Below are 24,181 nucleotides of genomic sequence, written 5' to 3' on the forward strand. Positions count from 1 at the left end.
ACATACGTGGGATCACGGACTTGACTAGATACTCGCCGCTATGGCATAATAACAATCTGAAAGAATTTGAGGCATTGGGGGTACTGATAGAGTGGTTGGGCAAAGGGATTCAGTATGTGTATCAAATAATTGAACAAGGTGAACTGAAATCATTTTCCCAATTGCAGGCGGAATTTGGTCTTGGGTCTGCAGGGGAGTATCAGTATTTGCGGATGAGGCATGCCTTTGGAGCTCAGAGTAAGAATGGAGGTATTAGGATTCAAAGGGATATAGTACTGGAGTATGTGTGTAATGATGGGACGACTGGAGGGGTCATATCCACTCTGTACAGGGATCTGTTGCACACTTTTCTATTGGGGTTTCCAATAATGGCAAGAGCTAAATGGGAAAGGGATTTGGGCCCAATAGATAACGAGACTTGGGAGTCGGTGTTGGAATGGATCCCAAGACTGTCGCTGAGTGAACCGTATAGACTGTCACAGCTCTATGTGATACACAGAGTTTATAGGTCTCCGATGGTGCTATATAAGGCAGGATTGCGTAATGACTCTGAATGTCCGAGGTGTAGGTCTACGGATGCAGACATTTTCCATATGATGTGGACATGTCCGAGGTTGGCTGCCTTCTGGGTGGTAGTTTTGAGTCGTATGGAAGGTGCGTATGGATGCACGGTGCCAAGGGATCCAGTTGTCTGTTTGTTGGGATGCGTGGATGAGATTGGAGTGGATAAACACCTAAAGATAGCTATAGCCAGATTGTTATACATGGCTAGGAAGGTGATAGCTAGAAACTGGATTAGGGAAGAGCCGCCGTCAAGAGGAGAGTTCCTCCAGTATGTGAAGCAGGGCCTGACACTAGAAAAAGGGATTTATAAGAAGAAAGGGAAAACTGAAACGTTCAATAAAATGTGGTCTCCATGGATTGCTATGGGATAGTAATGTGAAGTGTGGCTTATACGAGTGGTTGAGGGATTAGATACTCTATTGTTTTAATGATGGTAGTAATTAACAAGATGAGCTGCTTTGTGGGGTGGGGGTGGGGGGCTTTGGGATCGAAGGGGGCTGTTTGAAGGGGGAGGGGGGGGGGAATACTCTATATTGAAAATGTAAATGTAACATGTTAATTGCCTTGTTATTCTTAATAAAAATTTATTTGAATAAAAAAAAAAAGAAGAATGAAAAAAAGAGGACTACCAATTAAGGGACAGCATCTACTATATAATTGTCTAAGGGTCACTTCCATCTGTCCTTCTGTCTGTCACGGTTATTCATTCGCTGATTGGTCTCGCCAGCTGCCTGTCATGGCTGCCGCGACCAATCAGTGACAGGCACAGTCCGGAAGAAAATGGCCGCTCCTTACTCCCCGCAGTCAGTGCCTGTCGCCCGCATACTCCCCTCCGGTCACCGCTAACACAGGGTTAATGCCGGTGGTAACAGACCGCGTTATGCCGCGGGTAACGCACTCCGTTACCGCCGCTATTAACCCTGTGTGTCCCCAACTTTTTACTATTGACGCTGCCTAAGCAGCATCAATAGTAAAAGATGTAATGTTAAAAATAATAATAAAAAAAACCTGCTATACTCACCCTCCGTAGTCGCTCGCGCCGGCCGCCATCTTTCGTTGCAGGTTCCGGTGGCAAAGATGGTATGGGAGAAGGACCTGCCATGTCACGGTCATGTGACCGCGACGTCATCACAGGCCCTGCGCGCCTAGGACCTGCCATGACGTCACGGTCATGTGACCACGACGTCATCACAGGCCCTGCGCGCCTAGGACCTGCCATGACATCACGGTCATGTGACCGCGACGTCATCACAGGCCCTGCGCGCCTAGGACCTGCCATGACGTCACAGTCATGTGACCGCGACGTCATCACAGGCCCTGCACGCCTGCGCTAGAAAGACCTGCCATGACGTCATCACAGGTCCTGCGCTCATACCAACCCTGGGACCGGAAGCTGCCGTGGACTACAAGGGGCCCTCGGAAAGGTGAGTATATGTTTATTTTTTAACCTGTGACAAACCTGGCTGGGCAATATACTACGTAGCTGGGCAATATACTACGTGACTGGCCAATATACTACGTAGCTCTGTGCTGTATACTACTTCGCTGTGCAATATACTACGTGGCTGCGCAATATACGTCACTAGGCAATATACTACATAACTGGGCAATATACTACGTGGCTGCGCAATATACTACGTCACTAGGCAATACCCGAGTTCGCATCTCGGCTGCAGGAAAATGGCCGCCGCGATCGCCATCTGCGCACGCGCGGCATCCCGCGGCCATTTTCCTGAAGCCCCGGGAAGCCGAGAAGAACCATCTGCGCACGCGCGGCCTCACAAAGACGGCCGTGCCCACCGATGAACGGCTGAATAGCGCAGATCGCGCTATTTTCCTTCAAGCTGCGCAGTGGATTCGCCAGTTGGACATGCGCACACCACTACGCCACCAACGGAGATATGGGGGAGAAACAGCGCTGTCACCACGCCCATATAACCTGACCAGCGTGAGTGACAGCCCAAAACGGCGACTTTACAAAGGTATTTCGGCAGCATAGGTGGGGAATAAAGGCTCCAAAATACACTGATGTAAAGCACAGCTCTGCCCCTATTTAATGCTATTTTTAGCTCTTCTTGAAAAAACGGGGTGACAGGTTCCCTTTAAATAAGATAAAAGAGATACTTATGAATAGAGGAAAGTCGGCATCCACTCCATCTTCAAACAATCCCAATATACATGTACAGGGATCTGTTAACAATTTCACTCCATTCACCCTTTCTATCAAGCAGAGGACTTTATTCCAAAGTAGGCCCGTCTGTCTATTCCCACATCATGTGCAAGTGCCTCATCAATCCCACACCTAGGGCATTTTGCATCATGGCGATATCCTATCTTGTGTAAAAAGCTTAGAATTGTGTATACTCTGAATTAAATATAGTTGAGAGCATTTGGGCCTCACAAGATTATAATTTGGGAACAGTTTCTAAAATCTCCCTCCTTTGCCCAGTCGATATAAGGCCTACATCCGATTTCCATTTAGTTTTAACTGTCAGGGGGTGATTATCCAGTTGGGATGACAATGTATGGTAGAAATTAAACCGTTTGTATGACCTGTAGAAGCAATAGTATCAGAAGATGATGTTGCATGTCAAGATTCATCAGACCTAATTGAGTTGAGGGACCATGTCGGATTTGTAGGAATTGGTAACAAGAGTTACGCGATAAACTGAATTCCTCTTGGAGCTGTTGAAAACATTTAAGGACAGAGTTTGCAAATAATTTTTCTATCGACCAGATCCCTTTTTACTCCCAATCAGAAAAACCCTTTAACATTGATACTTCACCCAAATTGGGATTACACCATAATGGTTTGTATTTAGTGAATCCCTTAATATCCTTAAGTTTCTTTCCTATTTTTCACTTTATACACTAACGTCAATGTTGGAACAAGAGGATTCCCTCCAGGAGAAATCCCAGACTCGAGAAGACACAGGGGTGAGGCCCATTTCATATTCTGTAAAATAAGAGCACCCGACTTGTCCATGTCATCTCTACTTCCCCATCCATGGGGGTGTTGTAATTGGGATGCAGTAAAATACAGGTATGGATCAGGAATGGCCAGTGGGCCTTCATCCTTATTACGTTGGAGAGTTTTATTCGAGCATGCTGTTTATGCCATATTAATTCCCTGAACAAGGTTTATACTTTAGAAAATAAGGGGAGAGGAAGCCAACAAGGAGCACTATGTAGCACATATAACAATTGTGGCATAAGGATCATCTTGATAAGATTTCCTTTACCTATAACTGATAGCGGGAGTTTGGACCATGCATTACCTTAGATCTAAATTAATCTAACAAAGGGTCTACGTTTACTGTTCCATATTCTTTAGGCTTCGTACTAACACAGATTCCCAAGTATTTAAACTTGTCTACAATGTGTAACTGACATTGTTCCACTATTGGAGGATGGGGCGGAGGATCTGCTGGCATCAGGACAGATTTATTCCAATTAATTGATAAACCTGACAACCTTCCAAAGTCTATCATGATTGACACTATTGTAGTGAAACAAATCCTATATTACACATATAAAGGTTTATACCATCATTTCAATCACCACAATTACCCCTTATAATTTGGAGCCATGACACCTCTGTGATGCATTGAAAGCTCTGCACGCATGACAATCAGACAGAAGCTGGACTTGTGAGAAAACATATAAACGGAAGACTGAACAAATAAATGTGTCTGCTGGAGTGTACTATACAACTTGCTGCTCTCTTCAATCTTGATCTAAAGTAAATTCTAAACTCAGGACTTGAATAGGTACTCGAGTATACAAGAAAGATCACATGCACCCAAGAAGCCTCTCTCCGAAGTAATGCCATTAGATATACAGAGACAGCTCTAAATACAGCAGGAAAAGTGATTTTAAATAAAAAAATGGTTTTAATCAAATAACTGGAACACTATTATTTTTTGAGTTGACCATGTACAATATATGTGGCATAAGCGCCAGACTCACCTGTTTTGTTCATACATTATGTCTTGTTTCCTCTCCATCTCTTTGGCTTTGTTATCAAGTGGCTGGGTAGTGGCAGCGCCCTCGGCTTCAGAAGGCAGACATTTACGGGCTGCTACATCCACATCATATGAATTAGTACTCGGGTGTAAAATTTCATTACTACGTGAATGAAAGCAATAATAAAGACTGACAAAACTGTTCCCGATAGGATCCGGAATGTTTTAACAACAACAACAGAGGTCTGCTTCAAGATAACAAATTAGTTGTCCTTGTAATGTTACTATATTTCGCCGATAGAGAATCCTAATGTTACCACCTACAGCAATATTCAACATGTCACTCAGCGCAAACATGCAAAACAAAACGGATTTCACGTGTACACAGTGAGTACATCAAATCTATAGTTCTATATTGAAAGGATTGTGCCAAGTTGGCTTAAAATAACCCTGTCTAAATGGAATGGAGGTCGAGCATGTGCACCTCCGCTCCATGCATTCTTGAGTGGTCGGACCCCCAGCTATCAGGCAGTTATCACCTATTCTATGGCTAAGGGATAGCTTCCAGACTTGGTACAGGCCCTTTAAGTTTTAATATATTATATTAACCCCTTAAAAGGGTATTCTCAAATTTGGAAATTATCTGTTGTATAAGGAAAAACTTCCCGATGACTTGGGGTCTGACTGTGAGAATCCTCACCGATCCTGAGAACAGGAACTCAGAAGAGCCCCATCTGAATGGAACAGTGATCGACAATGCAGATTGCTACTCCATTCATTCCTAATGGGACCGCTGGAGGGAACCGAACGCAGCGCTTGGATGGTCTTCAGCACTCCAAGAAGAATGAATAGAGTGGTAGTGAGCATTATCGACCACCGCTTTTCTCAGGATTGGGGAGGGCCCCAGCAGTTAGGCCTTGAGCGGTTGGGAAGTTATCCCCCTAGTTCATGTACAGGGGATATATTCTAAACCTGAGAATACCTCTTTTCACAATTTTTTGTTTTTGCGTTTTGTTTTTTTCCCCCTCCCCTTCTTCCAAGAGCGATAACTTTATTTTTCCGTCGACGTAGCTGTATGAAGGCTTGTTTTTCTGTTGTACAAATGGTAGTTTTGAAAAAAACCACCATTTGTTTTACCATACCATGTATTAAATAATAGAAAAAGAAAACCCAAGGGCTGTGAAATGGTGAAAAACTGCAAATGTAGGGATGCTTTTATGGTGTTCATTGTGCTGTAAAATGACCACACAAGATGCTTTTTTAAAGTCAGTACAAATACACAATATCAAACTTTCATTATTTTTATTTCTATGGTGGAAAAAAACAACAGGAAGTTTGAAAAAAAAAAAGCTCCTTAAAGTTTCGTTTTTTCTTTTACCAGTTTCAGCGTTCACCATATGGGCTAAATGTTTTAATAATTTTTATTGGTTTGAGCAATTAAACATGCTGCCATACCAAATTTGTTAAAAAAATCCCCAACATTTGGGGAAAAGGGGGTCAATTTAAAATTTTAGATTTTTTTTTTCATTTTTATATTGGTCTCCTTGGAGTTAAACTTGTGATCTCTTGATTGCCTAAGTAGTGCAATAATATTGCAGTGTATTGTAAAATAGATGTTCTCCAATGAAGCCTAGCCCAAGGTTGGTCTTCATGGGGCTAGATCTCACATGGTAGACATAGAAGCTTTCAGAAGGCCCTGGCTATCATAGTAACCGATCAGCACCCTACGATCACATTGTGCAGGGAGCCAGTGGTTGTCAGAAGTTACAGCTGCCATCCTGAAGACTTCGAAATGCCGCTATGACGCTTTTCAGATCCACTTGCATCAGTTACTGCAGGGTGCCAGACATGTAACCAAGCCAATACATGCACTGTATGAAGCAGGCTCAGGTCAATAGCTCGTGCCATACAAGAATAGCACTTGGCCACCGTACATGGACACTGGTTATCGATATAGAGTTAAATATCATTAAAAACAAGAGAAATACACAGACACAAGAAAAACGTATGACAGTGAAATAAATAAGCGGCTAAACAAATGTATAAATACACATGTACAATCTTAAAGGTTATATTAAATGCACACAGCAATGAAGTACAACAAGCTTTATGGTTTACATGACAGTAGATAGCAACTAGGAAATCCGTCTAGTGAAAAAAGAGCAAAGTAAAATAAGCAAATTAGCTAATGAGGATCACACTGAGCAGCATACAACTAAAGGTTAAAAAAATACAAAGTCCAGGATAATAATAATTTTTATTTATATAGCGCCAACATATTCCGTAGCGCTTTACAAATTATAGAGGGGACTTGTACAGACAATAGACATTACAGCATAACAGAAATACAGTTCAAAACAGATACCAGGAGGAGTGAGGGCCCTGCTCGCAAGCTTACAAACTATGGGGATGGTTGTGAGCCCCCGTTATTTATTTTTATGGTACAAGCTACCAATCACAGTGTCACCTGATTCACCTTTAATAATTATGACTCACAACCACTCAGGTGATATCGCTGGTGAAGCGCAGTAAGGTGTGTTGGCGCGGGAATCTGTGCATACCAATTGGTATTTTTACCTTTACTTGTATACTGCTCACTTTGACCCTCATTGGCTCTATTGATGCCACTTTGTTCTTTTTTCCCCACTAGACAGTTCCCCTAGCTGATACCTACTGTAAAGCATAATGCTCATTGAACTTTATATAACCTATAAGGTGCACTTGATCTTATACATAATGGTGGATGCGTCTTTCTGCGCAGTGTGGCGCCGGAATCAGCGCAGGCACATACCACATTACTGCTTTATTTGCATTACTTCAATAAAATGGACATACCGCAATCTCCAGAGCCATTTTATTGAAGACACTGTATATGTGAATTAGCAGACAGTCTTCACAAAAAATGGCACCGGATAGCATGGTATGCACACGCGCTGACTCCGGCACCATTTTATTGAAGAATTCTACTACGACGTCAATATAGCAGTGCGCACGCGCCGGCAATCGCCGTTATGCCTATGGTCAGCGTGTGTGCACTGCTATGTTGATGTTGTAGTACATTACGTCAATAAAATGTCGCTGGAGTCAGAGAGTGCACATACCGCGATCTCTGGCGCCGATTTATTGAAGACACTGTATAAACGTACCAATAAAAATGCTCGCCACCCGGGTGTAGAACGGGTTCAATAGCTAGCAACTTATAAGGGTATGTGCTCAAGACAGCTCTTACGCTCAGGCGAAATTACAGATTTATTTTTTTAATCAGAACCGGCTTTGGGAGGTAGCAGTATTTTATGTGCAGTCTTTAACTCTTTACTAACATGCGTCATATATGTACAGCACAAGTCAGTAGAAGGTGTATGGTGCGGGCTCATGAGGTAAGTCCAACCCATACCCAACAGGCAATGTTGTTAATAAATTTCACTTCTTGAAATATGTATTTTTGACTAGATGTCCAAACTTTAAGGACACCCTGCACACTCAGTATGTAAAACGGTGTATAAGTAATAAAAAAAAAAATAGAAAAAAAAAAAAGACTTACTTTGGCCTGGGCGACCACAACTGGCCTTCACCTCGGTGATGTAACGCCACCATGTCGCCGTGCTCCAGTTGTTTAATTTGTGTTTCCAGTTTCAAAACTGCCCTGTTTCACCCAGAAAATGAGAACACGGTAACTCAATTCAGTCCGCAGTACACAGCTCTCCTGCAGTCACCTCAAGCCCCTACTTAACAATTTATTGAAGTAGACATCATCAGTGAATTCTTATGCATTTTATACATCCATATGCTTATTACCAGTTTCTTTCTAAAGACCCTAATGGTGACCCACCCAGCGAAAAATGAGGGAAACATGATTTGGCAAGTTGCGGTTTCTGTTGGTAAATCCTTGCTGAACAACGTAGGAATGGGGGTTTCCTACTATCTGATTTTACTCCCTTATACAAGAAATCAGAAATTGCTAGGGATACATACTCCAAGCCCAGAATGAACGTGATCAAAACCAGCTGTTTAATACTGAAATGGCTAGAATTTTTTTTTGCTTTTTTTGGTCGTTTTCGGATTTACTTTTTTGTTATTTTTTTCCACCAGGGTTTTACTTTTCAACTTTTTCTGGATGCTTTTTAAAAAAAAAAAAAAAATTCATTAGGCAATGAAGAAAACGCCTAGGAATAGGTGTTCGCACTAATTTCTATTGTAAAGTATGAAGCAGCTTCCTAGCGGAAAATGCCTGATAAATAGTCTGCACATTTCCTTTAACTATATTCTATTTTTGAAACCCCAAGTAGTTAAAAGATGCTCAAGTGGTGTAAAGTGCTATGGAAATAATGGTGCTATATAAATGAGGGAAATAAATAAATAAAACCCTGACTATATAAACAGAAAGATGTATTTATATAAAAATTAATAGAAAGATTCTTTGGAGTGCTTTCTGGCTGCTTTTTCAGGCGTTTTCTCTATGAAAACGCCTGAAACCAGCCTATAAAAAACTTCTGTAAGTGTACCGTAAAGCTATGTGCACACGGTGTCCTTTAGACCAGGGTTGTCAAACTGCATTCCTTGAGGGCTGCAAACGGGTCATGTTTTCAGGATTTCCTTGTACTGCACAGGTGATAATTTAATCACCTACACAAATAATGAGTTGGTGATTAAATTATCACCTGTGCAGTACAAGGAAATCCTGAAAACATGACCTGTTTGCAGCCCTCGAGGAATGCAGTTTGACACCCCTGCTTTAAACACTGGTACAGCTGCCGAGATTTCCCAGGTGAAGTTGCTTCAGGAAAATGCCGGCGGCCTCACCATCATTCTTGGACCGGCTCCGCCGCCAGCGTCTTTTACTCTACATTGTAAAGAGCATGTCATTTCTTTTAACCGCGTTAAGGTTTCCAAAGCTCGAAACAGTTAAAGGATGTGACATAAGAACACATGTACAACAATATCGTTTTGGTCATTTTATATGGCGCTTTTGTGGTGGTTTTTAAAGCAGATTCTTTGCAAAATTCATGTGAAAAAAATGCCGTGCGCACATACACAAAAAGACAGGCTTATGAGATGAACATACAAAGATATATATATAAAAATACCTTCTGAGCTCATTCACTTCGCTATGTGCATTGCATAATGTGTTCTCTGTTATACTAAGAGTATCCTGGAAAGAAGAGCATAATATGACACGGGTATTACATAGATTGTTAAACGCTGCTGCTTTTAGGCGCTGTACAGACATAAAAATGCAGAATTTAAGAGAAAGGAAAAATAGTTTGTGATACACACAGGGATTTATAGATAAATCACTCAATGCTTTCAGAGTCGCTGTCTGACAAACAGCAGTCACGGTACAATTAAAACTCACAGAAATAAATCTCTGTGTCCAGGAAAATCAGACATGTCCTTCCTCATCCTCACTGTCCTATATCTGGTAGTAGCACAACTGCATGAAGTGAACCCTGTCTACAGTAGGACAAAAAGGTTGTTAAAGGGGTTCTCTGGGAGTAGAAAAAAACCAACTAAAGGAATTGTCATTCCAAATAAATTCCTAAATTCACTTAATTAGCAAATCACAATCATTTTGTCCAGAGAAGTGATCACTATAAGATTAAAATGGCTCCTGCCTTGTTTCACTGAGCGAAACCTGCCCTACAATGGTAGGATGGGGCCTCTGAGCATGTGCAGTACGAAGCTCCGCTCTCCTTCATACGTAGGAAGATGTGCTCCACTAATAATGGAGACGCTGAGGTTAGTAGGGGCCGCTCACCCTTCTGTGTGCCATCTTTCTGAATAACAATACAAGGATCTCCAGGTCAAAGCGGCGGAGCTTCTATTGCACATGCTCACGGGCTCCTGTTCTGACATTAGAATGCTACTTGTGAAAGCTTCATTTTGATTTTTTATGACTTTGTTACTCTATTATAAAACAAAATTGCCCAGACATAAAAGTTCCAGGTATAATTCTTTAACTTTAGCTTTTTTCTCACACCAAAGTAATAAGAGTGTGACATTTACCTTTATATCACTTGTACATGACGCTACTTCTTTATAATACAGATTTATTGGCTAAAAAGGTAACACTTTCTGTTGCTTAACATCAATTATCTATTATACAAATGTGTATGACTAGTGAAAAACAAATAAACAAAAAATGAAAAATAGATCTGAAGTATAAAAGAGAAAAGCACATTACCTTTACTCTTTCATGTTCCTTCCCAAGCGATTCATATTCCAATAAAAGCTGGAAAAAAACAACAAATGTTGGCTAAAAATACTGCAGCAATGGAACTTCCTTAATGAACAATCAGTTCAGCTGAAAGCAATGTAACATGGAGGAATGCAAGTTTTATGGGATAGGCTACTAAAGTAATATTTACCAAAATCTGTGCAATATATGGAAAATAGATTTTGGTTCTGCTAGCTTTAAGGGGTTGACCAGAGATGACACATTGATGGTCTTTCTCAGGGGTGGGCAATCTTTTTTCTACCAAGGGCCATTTGGATATTTATACCATCTTTCGGGGCCGTACAAACTCCATCCACAAAGTGCATCCTGACTCTGGCACTGGTTTCAGGACGTAATCTTTCATTGCATGTCCTTCAGTGTTCAGTAGTGAACACTGCGTGTGTGTGCTAACAGCGGAATAAGAAATTAATGAGCTGGTTGTAATCAAAATACAGCTCCCTGCCCAAGAGTGCGGTCCCTGAGAATCTACCCGGGGGCCAGATAAAAGGTCATCGAGGGCCGTAAATGGCCCTGGGGCCTGAGGTTCCCCACCCCTGATCTATCTGAAGGAAATTTCTGTAGGCCATTAATCTGAGACCACATCTGTCCATGCTCCACACACTTTATGGGATCTTGTCAGGACTGATGTAAAAAATGCAAAAAGTTGCAGAATTTTTGAGCAACTGTGAAAAGTTGCAAAAATGTTGTGCAACTCAAAGTGTTTTATCCCAGACATCAATGTGTCAGTTTCAGACAACCCCTTTAAGTTTCACTTCCAGAGCTGCTGGGTCTCCTAAACCTTAAAGGGAACCTGTCACCCCGAAAATCGCGGGTGAGGTAAGCCCACCGGCATCGGGGGCTTATCTACAGCATTCTGTAATGCTGTAGATAAGCCCCCGACGTTACCTGAAAGAGTAGAAAAAGACGTTCGATTATACTCACCCAGGTGCGGTACCGCTGCTGGTCCGGTCGGATGGGCGTCTCTGGTCCGCTGCGGCGCCTCTCATCTTCATTCCATGACGTCCTCTTCTGATCTTCAGCCATGGCTCCGGCGCAGGCGTACTTTGTCTGCCTTGTTGAGGGCAGAGCAAAGTACTGCAGTGCACAGGCGCTGGGCCTCTCTGACCTTTCCGGCGCCTGCGCACTGCAGTACTTTGTTCTGCCCTCAACAGGGCAGACAAAGTACGCCTGCGCCGGAGCCGTGGCTGAATATCAGAAGAGGACATCATGGAATGAAGATGGGAGGCGCCACAGCGGACCAGAGACGCCCATCCGACCGGTCCAGCAGCGGGACCACCCCTGGGTGAGTATAATCTAACGTCTTTTTCTCCTCTTTCAGGTAACATTGGGGGCTTATTTACAGCATTACAGAATGCTGTAGATAAGCCCCTGATGCCGGTGGGCTTACCTCACCCGCGATTTTCGGGGTGACAGGTTCCCTTTAAAACACTTTTATTAACAGAGTTTTTACAATACAGAATGATGCATACTGTTATTTTCTGTGGTTTTGGGAATAGTAGAGCGTGAGCTACAAAGTAAGGCAAAACGTTAAGACTAACGTGGAGCTATGAGCAACACAAACAGTTTTTAGAAGGTTTGCAAATATAAAAATGTGAGATATTGAAATTAACTATTATGTAGCTGCAATAGTTTGAACTTACATCTTGAAACATTTTATGTTCTTGTTTGATCCGAGCTTCTTTGTCATCTGACTGCCTAATAGTTTTCTGAAGCAATTCTTCAGCTTCTTTGAGTTTATACTGTAATCTGCTGATCGCATTTTCTTTTTCTTTACTCCTTGATCTCATTTCCTCAATTTTTTCTTGTAGATCCTTTGAAGTGCCATTGGTTGTGTGGCACTGTTCCCTCCATTCAGCCTATTGTTAGAAACACAAAAATAAGCCTATTCTGTAGCGAGCTATAAAATAATCCACCAGGAAAGCTAAAGCTCTGTTCCCAGATTCCACCCAGCCCTGCTATGTAGCACAAGCGATCAGATTATTGTAAGTTCATCGGTAAAAAAAAAAAAAATCTAAATACCAGAATTACGTTTTTTCGGATGCTGAAACACTGCAATAAAATGTAGTAAGAGGCAATCAAACCATCGTATCTACCCCAAAATGGTATCAATAAAAACTTTAGCTCGGCATGCAAAAAATAAGCCCTCACGCAGTTCTATATCTCAAAAAACAAAGACACTACGAGTCTCTGAATATGGCGTGTTTTTTGTGTTTTTTTCACCACTTAAATAAAAAAAGAACCTATACACGTTTGGTATCTACAAATTCGTTAATGGCCTGGAGAATCATAATGGCAGGTCAGTTTTAGCATTTAGCGAACATGGTAAAAAAAAAAATTATTGGGGAATTGCAATTTTTTTTACTTTATTCCCCTACTTTCCAATGCACGATGTGGTAAAACCAATGGTGTTGTTCAAAAGTACAACTCGTCTCGCAAAAAACAAGCCCTCACACGGCCATATTGACAGAAAAATAAAAAAAAGTTATGGCTTTGGGAAGAAGGGGCGCAAGAAACAAAAATGCAAAAAAAAAAAAAAAAACACGGAAAACCCCAAGGTCATGAAGGGGTTAATACAATGGAGAAAACATTAGGGAGATTTGTTGAAGGGATGTTAATAAGATATATAATTAGTATCTAAACCACTCTGAGCCTTTTGGCTTCTTGATGGAGCTGGAGAGGAGAAGCCATTGCTTGGGTTAATGCGGATACTGTAGACCTGTGTATAAGCCAAGTTTTTTAGCACATTTTTTTTGTGCTGAAAACGCCCCCCTCAGCTTATACACGAGTCACAGTACAGAAAGCCAGTGGGGCGGTAGAGCAGCGGGTGCCAGCACACACATCATACTCGCTCATTAAGGTGATAAATATGGATGCATCTCCACTCCCATAGGGGTGTAGCGCATATTCATCACCTTAATGAGCGGTACCACGTGACCGCTGAGCACAGGAAGAGCTGCAGACAGGCGTCGGCAGCCGGAACAAGATGCAGTGCCAGCACCCAGGGCGCGCAGGTAGGTGAGTATGATGGGTTTTTTTTCAATAGGAAACATGCACACAGGGATAGGGGATAAGGAGGCATGCATCCAGGGACGGAACTGGGAGGCATGCAGACAGAGATGTGGAGGCATTCATACCAGGATATGGAAGGGGGAGGTATGCATACAGGAACGGAACGGGAGAGGCATTCATACCAGGACAGGGAAGGGGGGGCATTCATACAATGACAGGGGAGGCATGCATACAATGACAAGGACAGGGGAGGCATTCATACCAGGACAGGGAAGGGGAGGTATGCATACAATGACAGGGACAGGGGAGGCATGCATACCAGGACAGGGAAGGGGAGGCATGCATACAATGACAGGGGGGCATTCATACCAGGACAGGGAAGGGGAGGCATGCATACAATGACAGGGACAGGGGGGCATTCATACCAGGACAGGGAAGGGGAGGCATGCATACAATGAAAGAGACAGGGGGGCATTCATACCAGGACAGGGAAAGGGAGGCATGCATACAATGACAGGGACAGGGGGGTATTCATACCAGGACAGGAAAGGAGAGGCATGCATACAATGACAGAGACAGTGGAGGCATGCAGACAGGGATAGGGAGGCATCCATACCAAGACAGGGAAGGGGAGGCATGCATACAATGGCAGGGAAGGGGAGGCATGCAGACAGGGATGGGGAGGCATTCATACCAAAACAGCGATGGGGGGAGCCAAGTATAGGACAGGGATGAGGGGACAATGCAGACCCGGCTTATACTCGAGTCAATAAGCTTACCCAGTTTTCTGTGACAAAAGTAGGTGCCTCGGCTTATACTCAGGTCGGCTTATACTTGAGTATATCCGGTATACTGATTTGCCATGAACTAGATAATGATGACGCTATCACACAGAACATACTTACTACTTGGCTTTCAAGTTCTCGCTTTTGGTTCTCAAGTACATGGATTCGTTTACTTGCTTCAGTTAAAGCTCCTTCCAGTTGGGCACATCTACATAAGGAATAAAGCTCAGTGGAAGAGTACGGGGAGAATTTTTCTATTCATACAGATCATAAAACTGGAGCAACAAGGGATTTATTAGTTACGTAATGGCATGTTTTATGTCATTTACTTGCTTTAGCTCAATTTTTGCTAATCAAAGAAAACTAATTCAATTTAAGGTTAGGGTCACAGGCTTGTTTTTCACTCACTGAGAAATTCGGTCCGATTATGCTAATCCCACTATGATCAGACTGATCAGAAGGTGATCTGATTTTATTGGAGGTGGAGGAAAGAAAAAGAAGTTTCTCCACCTTCTCCATTCAGTCTGTCTGTGAAAATCGGATGTTATCCGAGTGCAGTCTGATGTTTTCCACAGACCTATAGACTCAAATGGCAGACTGCAATCTGATAATCAGAGGCAAATTTTGCATGTTTCAAAATTATCGGATATGTGCATGGCCTCATAGAATATCATCAGGGCGACTGCCAACCATCAAAACAACAGATAGCACTGGTCTGAGTTAAACGGTCGTCTGCACAAACCCTAAAATAGATTAAAAATGACCCTGCACCTCACCATATAAATGTCACAATAAATGCAGCATGCATAGTTGAAATAACTGGTGTCAACCTCTTAAATGGATTGACCAGTGAAAACAAATTGTCACCAATCCACAGGATAGAAACTTGTGGATCAGTGTGTGTGGGGGGGAAATCGGTGGGGGTTCAACCACTGGGACCAACACTGATAAGCAGAATGGGGCACTTTTATCCCTATTAGAAACTAGACTGCTGCTCCATGCATTCCCTATGGAAGCACTTTGCTTTTTCAGGCTGCCTCATAGAGTGGCGCACCGGTCAGGCATCTGACATGCCACGCCATTTTGTAACAGGGATATAAGTTCCCCAATCTGCTACTCAGTGCAGGTCTCATTGGATAGGAACAAGTTATTAGACAACTGCTTTAATTCTTTTTGTTCCTAGACCTCTCTTGATGGCTAACAGCATTCTCTATGCATATACTGGAAATCTGAGACACCCTCCCATGCTCCTGTCTGCTCCTTCTAAATGTAGAGAGAGTGTATCATTCTACAAGAACAATGTGAATAGTCTGGATAGAGGCACGGTCCTTCTGGATCAGCTCAGAGCATGGTGGAGTGCCCCTGACTTCCAGAGGAACGAGAACTGATGGAACCATACCAAAAAGAATAAAGAGAACACCAGGAATGCATTTTGCATCTAATGTGACATTTTTATTATGAAGAACAGGAACGCTTTAAGAACATTACGTCATATGAAAGATTTAATAACTGCCAATAGTGTTTCAACATTTAGTAAAAAGTGTTTAAATTCAAAACTGATTTTCAAACAGAATAACATTTATACATAGATAAAATAAAAATGGAGGCTACAGAAAAGAAAAGTCTGCGCAATGAAAATTGTTGCACAGGGTTAAAAAGCCTTCGGTTTTAAAAACATGTGATCAATAAAATATTTTTTTTCTGATCTATTAAAAATGTCTGTCGCATAAAGACAATTTGGCATAGTGCAAATGGACATCATAGATTGGAGCCCTCCCAAGAAGCCAGAGCAGAGCCATCCTTGTTTTACAAGGACTGTCATTCAGGTGGCAGTGTGATATATACACTCAGATTCCTTGGAAAACTCCGCTGCATTCTAATGAGACAAATCCTTTAATTTTGCAACGTTTAGAAAATATACCAAAGGTATGTTGTGACATTTACTTTTCTGTAGTTAAAAAAGTCTGTGAAAATATTGGAAGAGAAAAAAAAAAAGATAGGCTGAGGCTATCCATACACATCGGACAGCTGGCGGCTGAAATCTTGATTGGCGAATCGCTATCTCTACTGACTACTCATATACATGCACGATTGGTTCAGTCAATTGCACATACAGTCCCAGTAGGAATGGTGCAGTGAGCTGCTCCAAAACCTCTGGCGGCAGATTAGCACTGCCTGAAATTCATCTGCTTGATTAAGACATCTGCTGCCGTCAAAGATTTTGGAGATTAATATACACATTACATGTTCCACTAGTCCCAACAAAATTGCCGGATCTCCCATTTTTGTGTATGGCCAGTTAATACAACTATTTGATATCAGTGGCATTACGCAAATAAATCTTCACTAATAATAATACAAAATACAGGCATTACCTCTCAGTGAGACTGTTGATCTTCATCAGGTCTTCGGTAGAAGTGGACTTATTATTTGCAAGAAGTTGTTGCTTTAGATTAATGATCTCTGACTCATAGTAGTCTTTTAGATCTGACAAGTGCCGAGCATGCTTTTCTCTTAAACTTCGCCGGACACTTTAAAAATAGAAAAATAAAAACACAGAATAAGATAAGAAAAAAAATGAAATTATATCCCGCACATTCAGCGTCTCCCACTCCAACACTATCTCCTCATCGAGCCCTCTCTCTGTTGGAGTCCCCCAAGGCTCTGATCTAGGATCCCTACTCTTCTCAATCTATACACTTGGCCTGCGATAACTCAAAGTCCCATGGATTCCAGTACCACCTTTATGCTGATGACACTCAGATCTACCTCTCTGGCCCAGACGTCACCTCTCTGCTGTCCAGAATCCCGGAGTGTCTATCAGCCATATCATCCTTCTTCTCCTCTCGCTTCCTCAAACTCAATGTGGACAAATCTGAACTTATCATCTTTCCTCCATCTCACAGATCTTTCTTACCTGACCTATCTATCACCATTAAAGGGAACTGGTCACCCCCAAAATCGAAGGTGAGCTAAGCAAACCAGCATCAGGGGCTTATCTACAGCATTCTGTAATGCTGTAGATAAGCCCCCGATGTATCCTGAAAGATGAGAAAAAGAGGTTAGATTATACTCACCCAGGGGCGGTTCCGGCCCAGTTCTGGTCCAATGGGAGTCGCAGTCCGGTCTTCTTACGATGACGTCCTCTTCTTGTATTCACGCCGCGGCTCCGGCGCACTTTGTCTGCCCTGTTGAGGGCAGAGCAAAGTACTGCAGTGCGCAGGCGCCAGGAAAGGTCAGAGAGGCCCGGCGCCTGTGCACTGCACAACTTTCCTCTGCCCTCAACAGGGCAGACAAAGTACGCCTGCGCCGGAGCGTGAATACAAGAAGAGGACGTCATCGTAAGAAGCTGGGAGGCCCCGGACCGGACCGCGACTCCCATTGGACCAGAACCGGACCGGGACCGCCCCTGGGTGAGTATAATCTAACCTTTTTCTCATCTTTCAGGATACATCGGGGGCTTATCTACAGCATTACAGAATGCTGTAGATAAGCCCATGATGCTGGTGGGCTTAGCTCACCTTCGATTTTGGGGGTGACAGGTTCCCTTTAACGACATCACGCTTTCCCCTGTACCAGAAGTCCGCTGCCTCGTAGTAACCCTTGACTCTGCCCTGTGCTTAAAACCGCACATCCAAGCTCTTTTCACCTCCTGTCGCCTCCGGCTCAAACATATTTCCAGAATCCGTCCTTTCCTCAATATACTAAAATGCTTGTGCATGCCCTTATTATCTCCCGCCTCGACTACTGCAACATCCTGTGGCCTCCCTGCTAACACACTCGCACCTCTCCAGTCCATCCTTAACTCTGCTGCCTGACTAATTCATCTCTCTCCTCGCTACTCCTCCGCTTCCCCTCTCTGCAAATCTCTTCACTGGCTCCCATTCTCTCAGCGTATCCAGTTGAAATTACGAATACTGACCTACAAGACCATCTATAACCTGTCTCCTCCATCTACAGTAAAGACCAAAAGTTTGGACACACATTCTCATTTAAAGATTTTTCTGTATTTTGATGACTATGAAAATTGTACATTCACACTGAAGGCATCAAAACTATGCATTAACACATGTGGAATTATATACTTAACAAAAAAGTGTAAAACAACTGAAAATATGTCTTATATTCTAGGTTCTTCAAAGTAGACACCTTTTGCTTTCATGACTACTTTGCACACTCTTGGCATTCTCTTGATGTGCTTCAAGAGGTAGTCATCGGGAATGGTTTTCACTTCACAGGTGTGCCCTGTCAGGTTTAATAAGTGGGATTTCTTGCTTTATAAATGGAGTTGGGACCATCAGTTGTGTTGTGCAGAAGTCTGGTGGATACACAGCTGATAGTCCTACTGAATAGACTGTTAAAATTTGTATTATGGCAAGAAAAAAGCAGCTAAGTAAAGAAAAAGGAGTGGCCATCATTACTTTAGGAAATGAAGGTCAGTCAGTCTGAAAAATTGGGCAAACTTTGAAAGTGTCCCCTAGTGCAGTGGCAAAAACCATCAAGCGCTACAAAGAAATTGGCTCACATGAGGACCGCCCCAGGAAAGGAAGACCAAGGGTCACCTCTGCTTCTCAGGATAAGTTTATCCGAGTCACCAGCCTCAGAAATAGCAGGTTAACAGCAGCTCAGATTAGAGACCAGGTCAATGCCACATAGAGTTCTAGCAGCAGATACAACTCTACAACAACTGTTAAGAGAAGACTTTGTGCAGCAGGCCTTCATGGTAAAATAGCTGCTTGGAAACCACTGCTAAGGACAGGCAACAAGCAGAAGAGATTTGTTTGGGCTAAAGAACACAAGGAATGGACATTAGCCAAGTGGAAATCTGTGCTTTGGTCTGATGAGTTCAAATTTGAGATCTTTGGTTCCAACCACCGCATCTTTGTGTGACGCAGAAAAGGTGAACGGAAGGACTCTACATGCCTGGTTCCCACCGTGAAGCATGGAGGAGGAGGTATGATGGTGTGGGGGTGATTTGCTGGTGACACTGTTGGGGATTTATTCAAAATTGAAGACATACTGAACCAGCATGGCTACCACAGCATCTTGCAGCGGCATGCTATTCCATCCGGTTTACGTTTAGTTGGACCATCATTTATTTTTATTAACAGGACAAGGACCCCAAACACACCTCCAGGCTGTATAAGGGCTATTTGACCAAGAAGGAGAGTGATGGGGTGCTAAGCTAGATGACCTGGCCTCCACAGTCACCAGACCTGAACCAAATCAAGATGGTTTGTGGTGAGATGGACCGCAGAGTGAAGGCAAAAGGGCCAACAATTGCTAAGCATATCTGGGAACTCCTTCAAGATTGTTGGAAGACCATTCCCGGTGACTACCTCTTGAAGCTCATCAAGAGAATGCCAAGAGTGTGCAAAGCAGTCATCAAAGCAAAAGGTGGATACGTTGAAGAACCTGACTCCGCTGCCTCCTCATCACTACCGGAGCTACCGCCTCACCAACACTGAAGCTGCTGCAACCCCCCAACCTACTGTCTTCTTCCTCACCATCCTGTAAAATGTAAGCCCGCAAGAGCAGGGTCATCTCTCCTCTGTATCAGTCTGTAATTGTTAGTTTGTTTACTGTAAGTGATATCTGTAATTTGTATGTAAGCCCTTTTCATGTACAGCACCATGGAATCAATGTGCTATATAAATAAATAATAATAATATTAATACATTTCCATGACAATTTGCCATCACATTGTTCCACTCACCGGAGTGCCATAAAGTGAGAGTCTTCATCATTAGCACAAAATATTACAAGAACAACACCCCCATTTATTATACCCCTCCTGTTTATTTTTCTATTAAATATTTCCAGTGGTCTAAAAAAAATAATTGTACCTATTTGATACTGCCTACCAATTGCATTATATACTTCATGTGCCTACAATACAATGGTTATTGTAATGTTTATTTAAATGATAAAGGGATATTGTTAAAAAAAGCAATCCTCTATGCATGGGATTGATATTTGTTAGGAGTCCAACCTTTAGGACCCCCCATCTATCCAGATCAGGGCTCTTGAACCTCAAGAACCGGGCTCTGCAGCCCCATCTTCAATGGAGCGGAGGTGAGCATGCTCGGCCTTTACTCCATCTACTGTCAATTGGACTGCTGAAATTACTCAAGAACAATGATTGGCTTTTTCCGGATGTCCCACTGACAATGAATGGAGCGAAGACTGAGCATGCACACCTACACTTCATTCTTGAGATCGATGCAGGTCTCAGCTGTCAGACCCCCAGCAATCAGCAAGTTATTCCCTAGAAAATGAATTTTTGTAGACTAACCCTTTAAGCAAGTTTAGTAAAAGCAGCACTTGACTCGGACAACTATGTCCGCCATCTCAAGTAGAGATCCAGGCAGAATAGCCATAGTAATACAACATATGACCTATTAACTTAAAAAATTAATTTTCTTATAACGATCTCATACGAACAACCAGGGTTACAACTATACAAATCTTAAGAAAGTGAGCCTCCATGAAAACGAAAATAATGATATTTAGCAAGCAGAATCATGGAGCTTTTCTTGCCTGGGAGCAAATTTTTAGTTGCTTAACGTTTACAGCATCCATGTACTCTTTTGGACCTGATCAATAATCAGTTTGGGTTGACAAGCCTTTGATTACTCTCGGATCAATAATCAGTACATACACAGCACCTACTTGGAGAGCACTACAGGATGCTCCATTGAATAAATGCCAGAAGGGCAAGGCATATTTTTCTCTGCAGCCGGTACCGGTGATTGAGATATTGGAGATGAAGCCAAACTGTTGGCTTCATCCTCAGTACAGTTCATTCTTTCATCGCTGCTAGCGTCTCCATGACACAGCTGGTAGTCTATATTTTCCTTCACTTTGTATCTGGTAGCTTTCCAATGCTTATCTCCCACTGCCAGACACTGGGGAGACCTGTGTGATGAATCGACCAACAAAGATGAAGCATTGGAAGCAGTCTCTTCATCATCTGGATTGTAAGAAAGATTTTCTAAAATGGAGTCAGGCGTCACAGGGGCTGCGTAGCTTTCACCACAATGAGTAGCAGCTTTGGAAAGTATTGCATTGTGAGAAGGTTTTCTATGTAGCGTTGGATCCAACGTCAATACCTAATAAGAGGCAGACAGAACATGATTTCAGCCTTTTGCCCAGATCAACCATATTCTTTGAAGATTATTTCTAAACCATATTTTTTATTTAGCACAATTTATAGTGTAATACATAAAGGGAAAATATCACTATGACAGTACCATCTTGCTTCACTAAGAATGCACATACAGAGGTTAGGAGACTGTCAGACAGCCTTTATAGCTGGCATTTACAATCAAATACTAATCATTAAATGGAACCTGTCACATCTTCAAGTGATATTAACCTTCAGATATGGGGTTAATCTACAGGTTAATAGAACTCTAAGGCCCACTTAACATGTCCTGTTGATTTCCGTACTGGAAAAACAATACTGGTGAAATCTGTGGTCCATGTCCGTGTGCCATCCATGTGTTCATGTGCTGTCAGTGTGACACGTATGGAATGAAATGTAGCATAGAAATTAAACAGTTTTATGCATTAAAAAATGTTCAAAGATAGAGATAGATAGAAACGAGGAACATAGATAGATCAATAGATAGATAGAAATATGTCAGTGTGATTTATCAGTGCTTTGTGTGCTTATTTTTCTATTCTTGTATTTATTTTTTAAATAAATAAGACGGTGTGGGGTCCCTCGTAGTTTTCCTAACCAGCTGAGGGAAAGCTAACAGCTGGTGGATGATGTTAATATTCTGGGAAAGGGCCAATAGCCATAAAGGTTCCTAGACTACAAATATCAGATCACAGCTGTTTGCTTAGCCTTTAATGGTTATTATAGGGGAGACCCCCCAAAAAAATGACATGGGGTCCCCCCTGTATTTACTAACCAGGAAAGACTATGCAGACAGCTGCAAGCTAATATTAATAGCCTAGGACGAGGCCATGGATATTGCAGCTTCCCAGACTAAGAACAACAGACCTGCATAGCCTTTACTGGTTAGTAAATATAGAGGGGACTCACGTCATCTTTGTGTGGGGGGGTCTCCCTTATAATGACCAGTAAAGGCTAAGGCCATGTTCACACTATGCGTTCTGTCCTGCGGGTTCTCCCGCAGCGGATTTGATAAATCTGAAGGGCAAACCCGCTGCGGTTATCCCTGCAGATTTATCGCGGTTTGTCCTGCGGGTTCCGCTGCGGGTTCCGCTGCGGGATTTTACCCCTACTATTGATGCTGCATATGCAGCAATATGCAGCATCAATAGTAGTGTTAAAAATAATAAAATCATGATGATATACTCACCCTCTGACGTCCCGATCTCCTCGGCGCTGCAGGCGGCGGTCCGGTTCCAAAGATGCTGTGCTACCAGGACCTTCGGTGACGTCACGGTCATGTGACCGCGACGTCACCGAAGGTCCTGGTCGCATAGCAAACCTAAGACCGGACGGCCGCGTGCAGCGCTGAGACTTCAGAGGTGAGTATAACATTATTTTTTATTTTAATTCTTTTTTTTAACACAAATATGGTTCCCGGGGCCTGGAGGAGAGTCTCCTCTCCTCCACCCCGGGTATAACCCGCACATTATCCGCTTACTTCCCGCATGGTGTGCACAGCCCCATGCAGGAAGTAAGCGGATCAATGCATTTCTATGGGTGCAGAATCGCTGCGATTCTGCACAAAGAAGTGACATGGTCCTTCTTTTTTTCCGCAGCAATTCAGCGCGTTTTTTTTCGGGTTTTTCCGCATCATGTGCACTGCGGTTTTTGTTTTCCATAGGGTAACATTGTACTGTACCCTGCATGGAAAACAGCTGTGGACCCGCAGCGGCAAAATCGCCGCGGTTCCGCAGTAAAAACCGCATAGTGTGAACATGGCCTAAGGAAACAGCTGTGAGCTGATATTAACAGCCTGGGTGGTAGTGCTCCTTTAAATAAAAAGGGACAGCCAAAGACTGGTGATTGGTGCACTTTTATCCTATACATCACAAAACCTGCACAGATTCTCCATCATGCTTGACGCTAACTTTTTTTTTCCCCTTAAATTCACCAGAGAAAAAGACAGCTAAAAAGTATTTTGGTGCAGCTTTAGAATGGAGGATAAATTGTTGGCTTATAGACTAATAAATGTGATTACAGACGTGATAAACTTTTTAGTACCCGTATGTTAAAGTTACTGAATATTAACTAATGAAATTCAGACATTGCTTTTGAATTCTGATTGGATTGTACCCTCAACTTAATATTTTGTTGCACGACCTTTGAGGCAATCACTGAAAACAAATGATTTCTGTAACCAGAGCTGTGGAGTTGGTAACCAAATCACCTATGCTGACTCCTCAATTTCTCTGACTTCCAACTCAGACTCCACAGCACGGCCTCACTACTGAGCATGTACATAAAGAGCAGCACAAATTCATCTCAACTCAGGAATTGATCAGACATTTATAGGACATTTCAGAACTTTCCCAAATTATAAAACATTTACCGCACACATTGCACTGAACTACTGAACCCAGTTTATTATATAATTGCTTGGCTCAATTTTTCGATACTTTAAGCTGTGTTTTTGATCATTATTCTGTTGAAAAAC

At 42.5% G+C, this 24,181-nt stretch overlaps 1 protein-coding gene across 3 annotated transcripts in view; it reads right to left on the reverse strand.

Moving 5' to 3' along the window:
• The window catches only part of MPHOSPH9 (M-phase phosphoprotein 9), a 157,834-nt gene that overhangs the window by 34,985 nt on the left and 98,668 nt on the right, over positions 1–24,181 (reverse strand). For 2 of the 3 annotated variants that reach the window (XR_011318923.1, XM_069755842.1), the window contains exons 10-17: positions 21,231–21,670; positions 16,934–17,089; positions 14,679–14,766; positions 12,405–12,620; positions 10,711–10,758; positions 9,614–9,678; positions 8,071–8,172; positions 4,534–4,692 (exon numbers count right to left, since the gene is read on the reverse strand). Coding sequence is in view for 2 of the 3 variants with exons in the window: in XM_069755842.1 (XP_069611943.1) it covers positions 4,534–4,692; positions 8,071–8,172; positions 9,614–9,678; positions 10,711–10,758; positions 12,405–12,620; positions 14,679–14,766; positions 16,934–17,089; positions 21,231–21,670 (1,274 nt within the window). In the remaining variant the exon portion in view is untranslated. The remainder of the gene's footprint in view (positions 1–4,533; positions 4,693–8,070; positions 8,173–9,613; positions 9,679–10,710; positions 10,759–12,404; positions 12,621–14,678; positions 14,767–16,933; positions 17,090–21,230; positions 21,671–24,181) is intronic. The other variant, XM_069755848.1, reaches the window with a different exon arrangement.

The sequence above is a fragment of the Ranitomeya imitator genome, chromosome 1 (assembly GCF_032444005.1).
Source record: "Ranitomeya imitator isolate aRanImi1 chromosome 1, aRanImi1.pri, whole genome shotgun sequence".
Classification (NCBI taxonomy): Eukaryota; Metazoa; Chordata; class Amphibia; order Anura; family Dendrobatidae; genus Ranitomeya; species Ranitomeya imitator.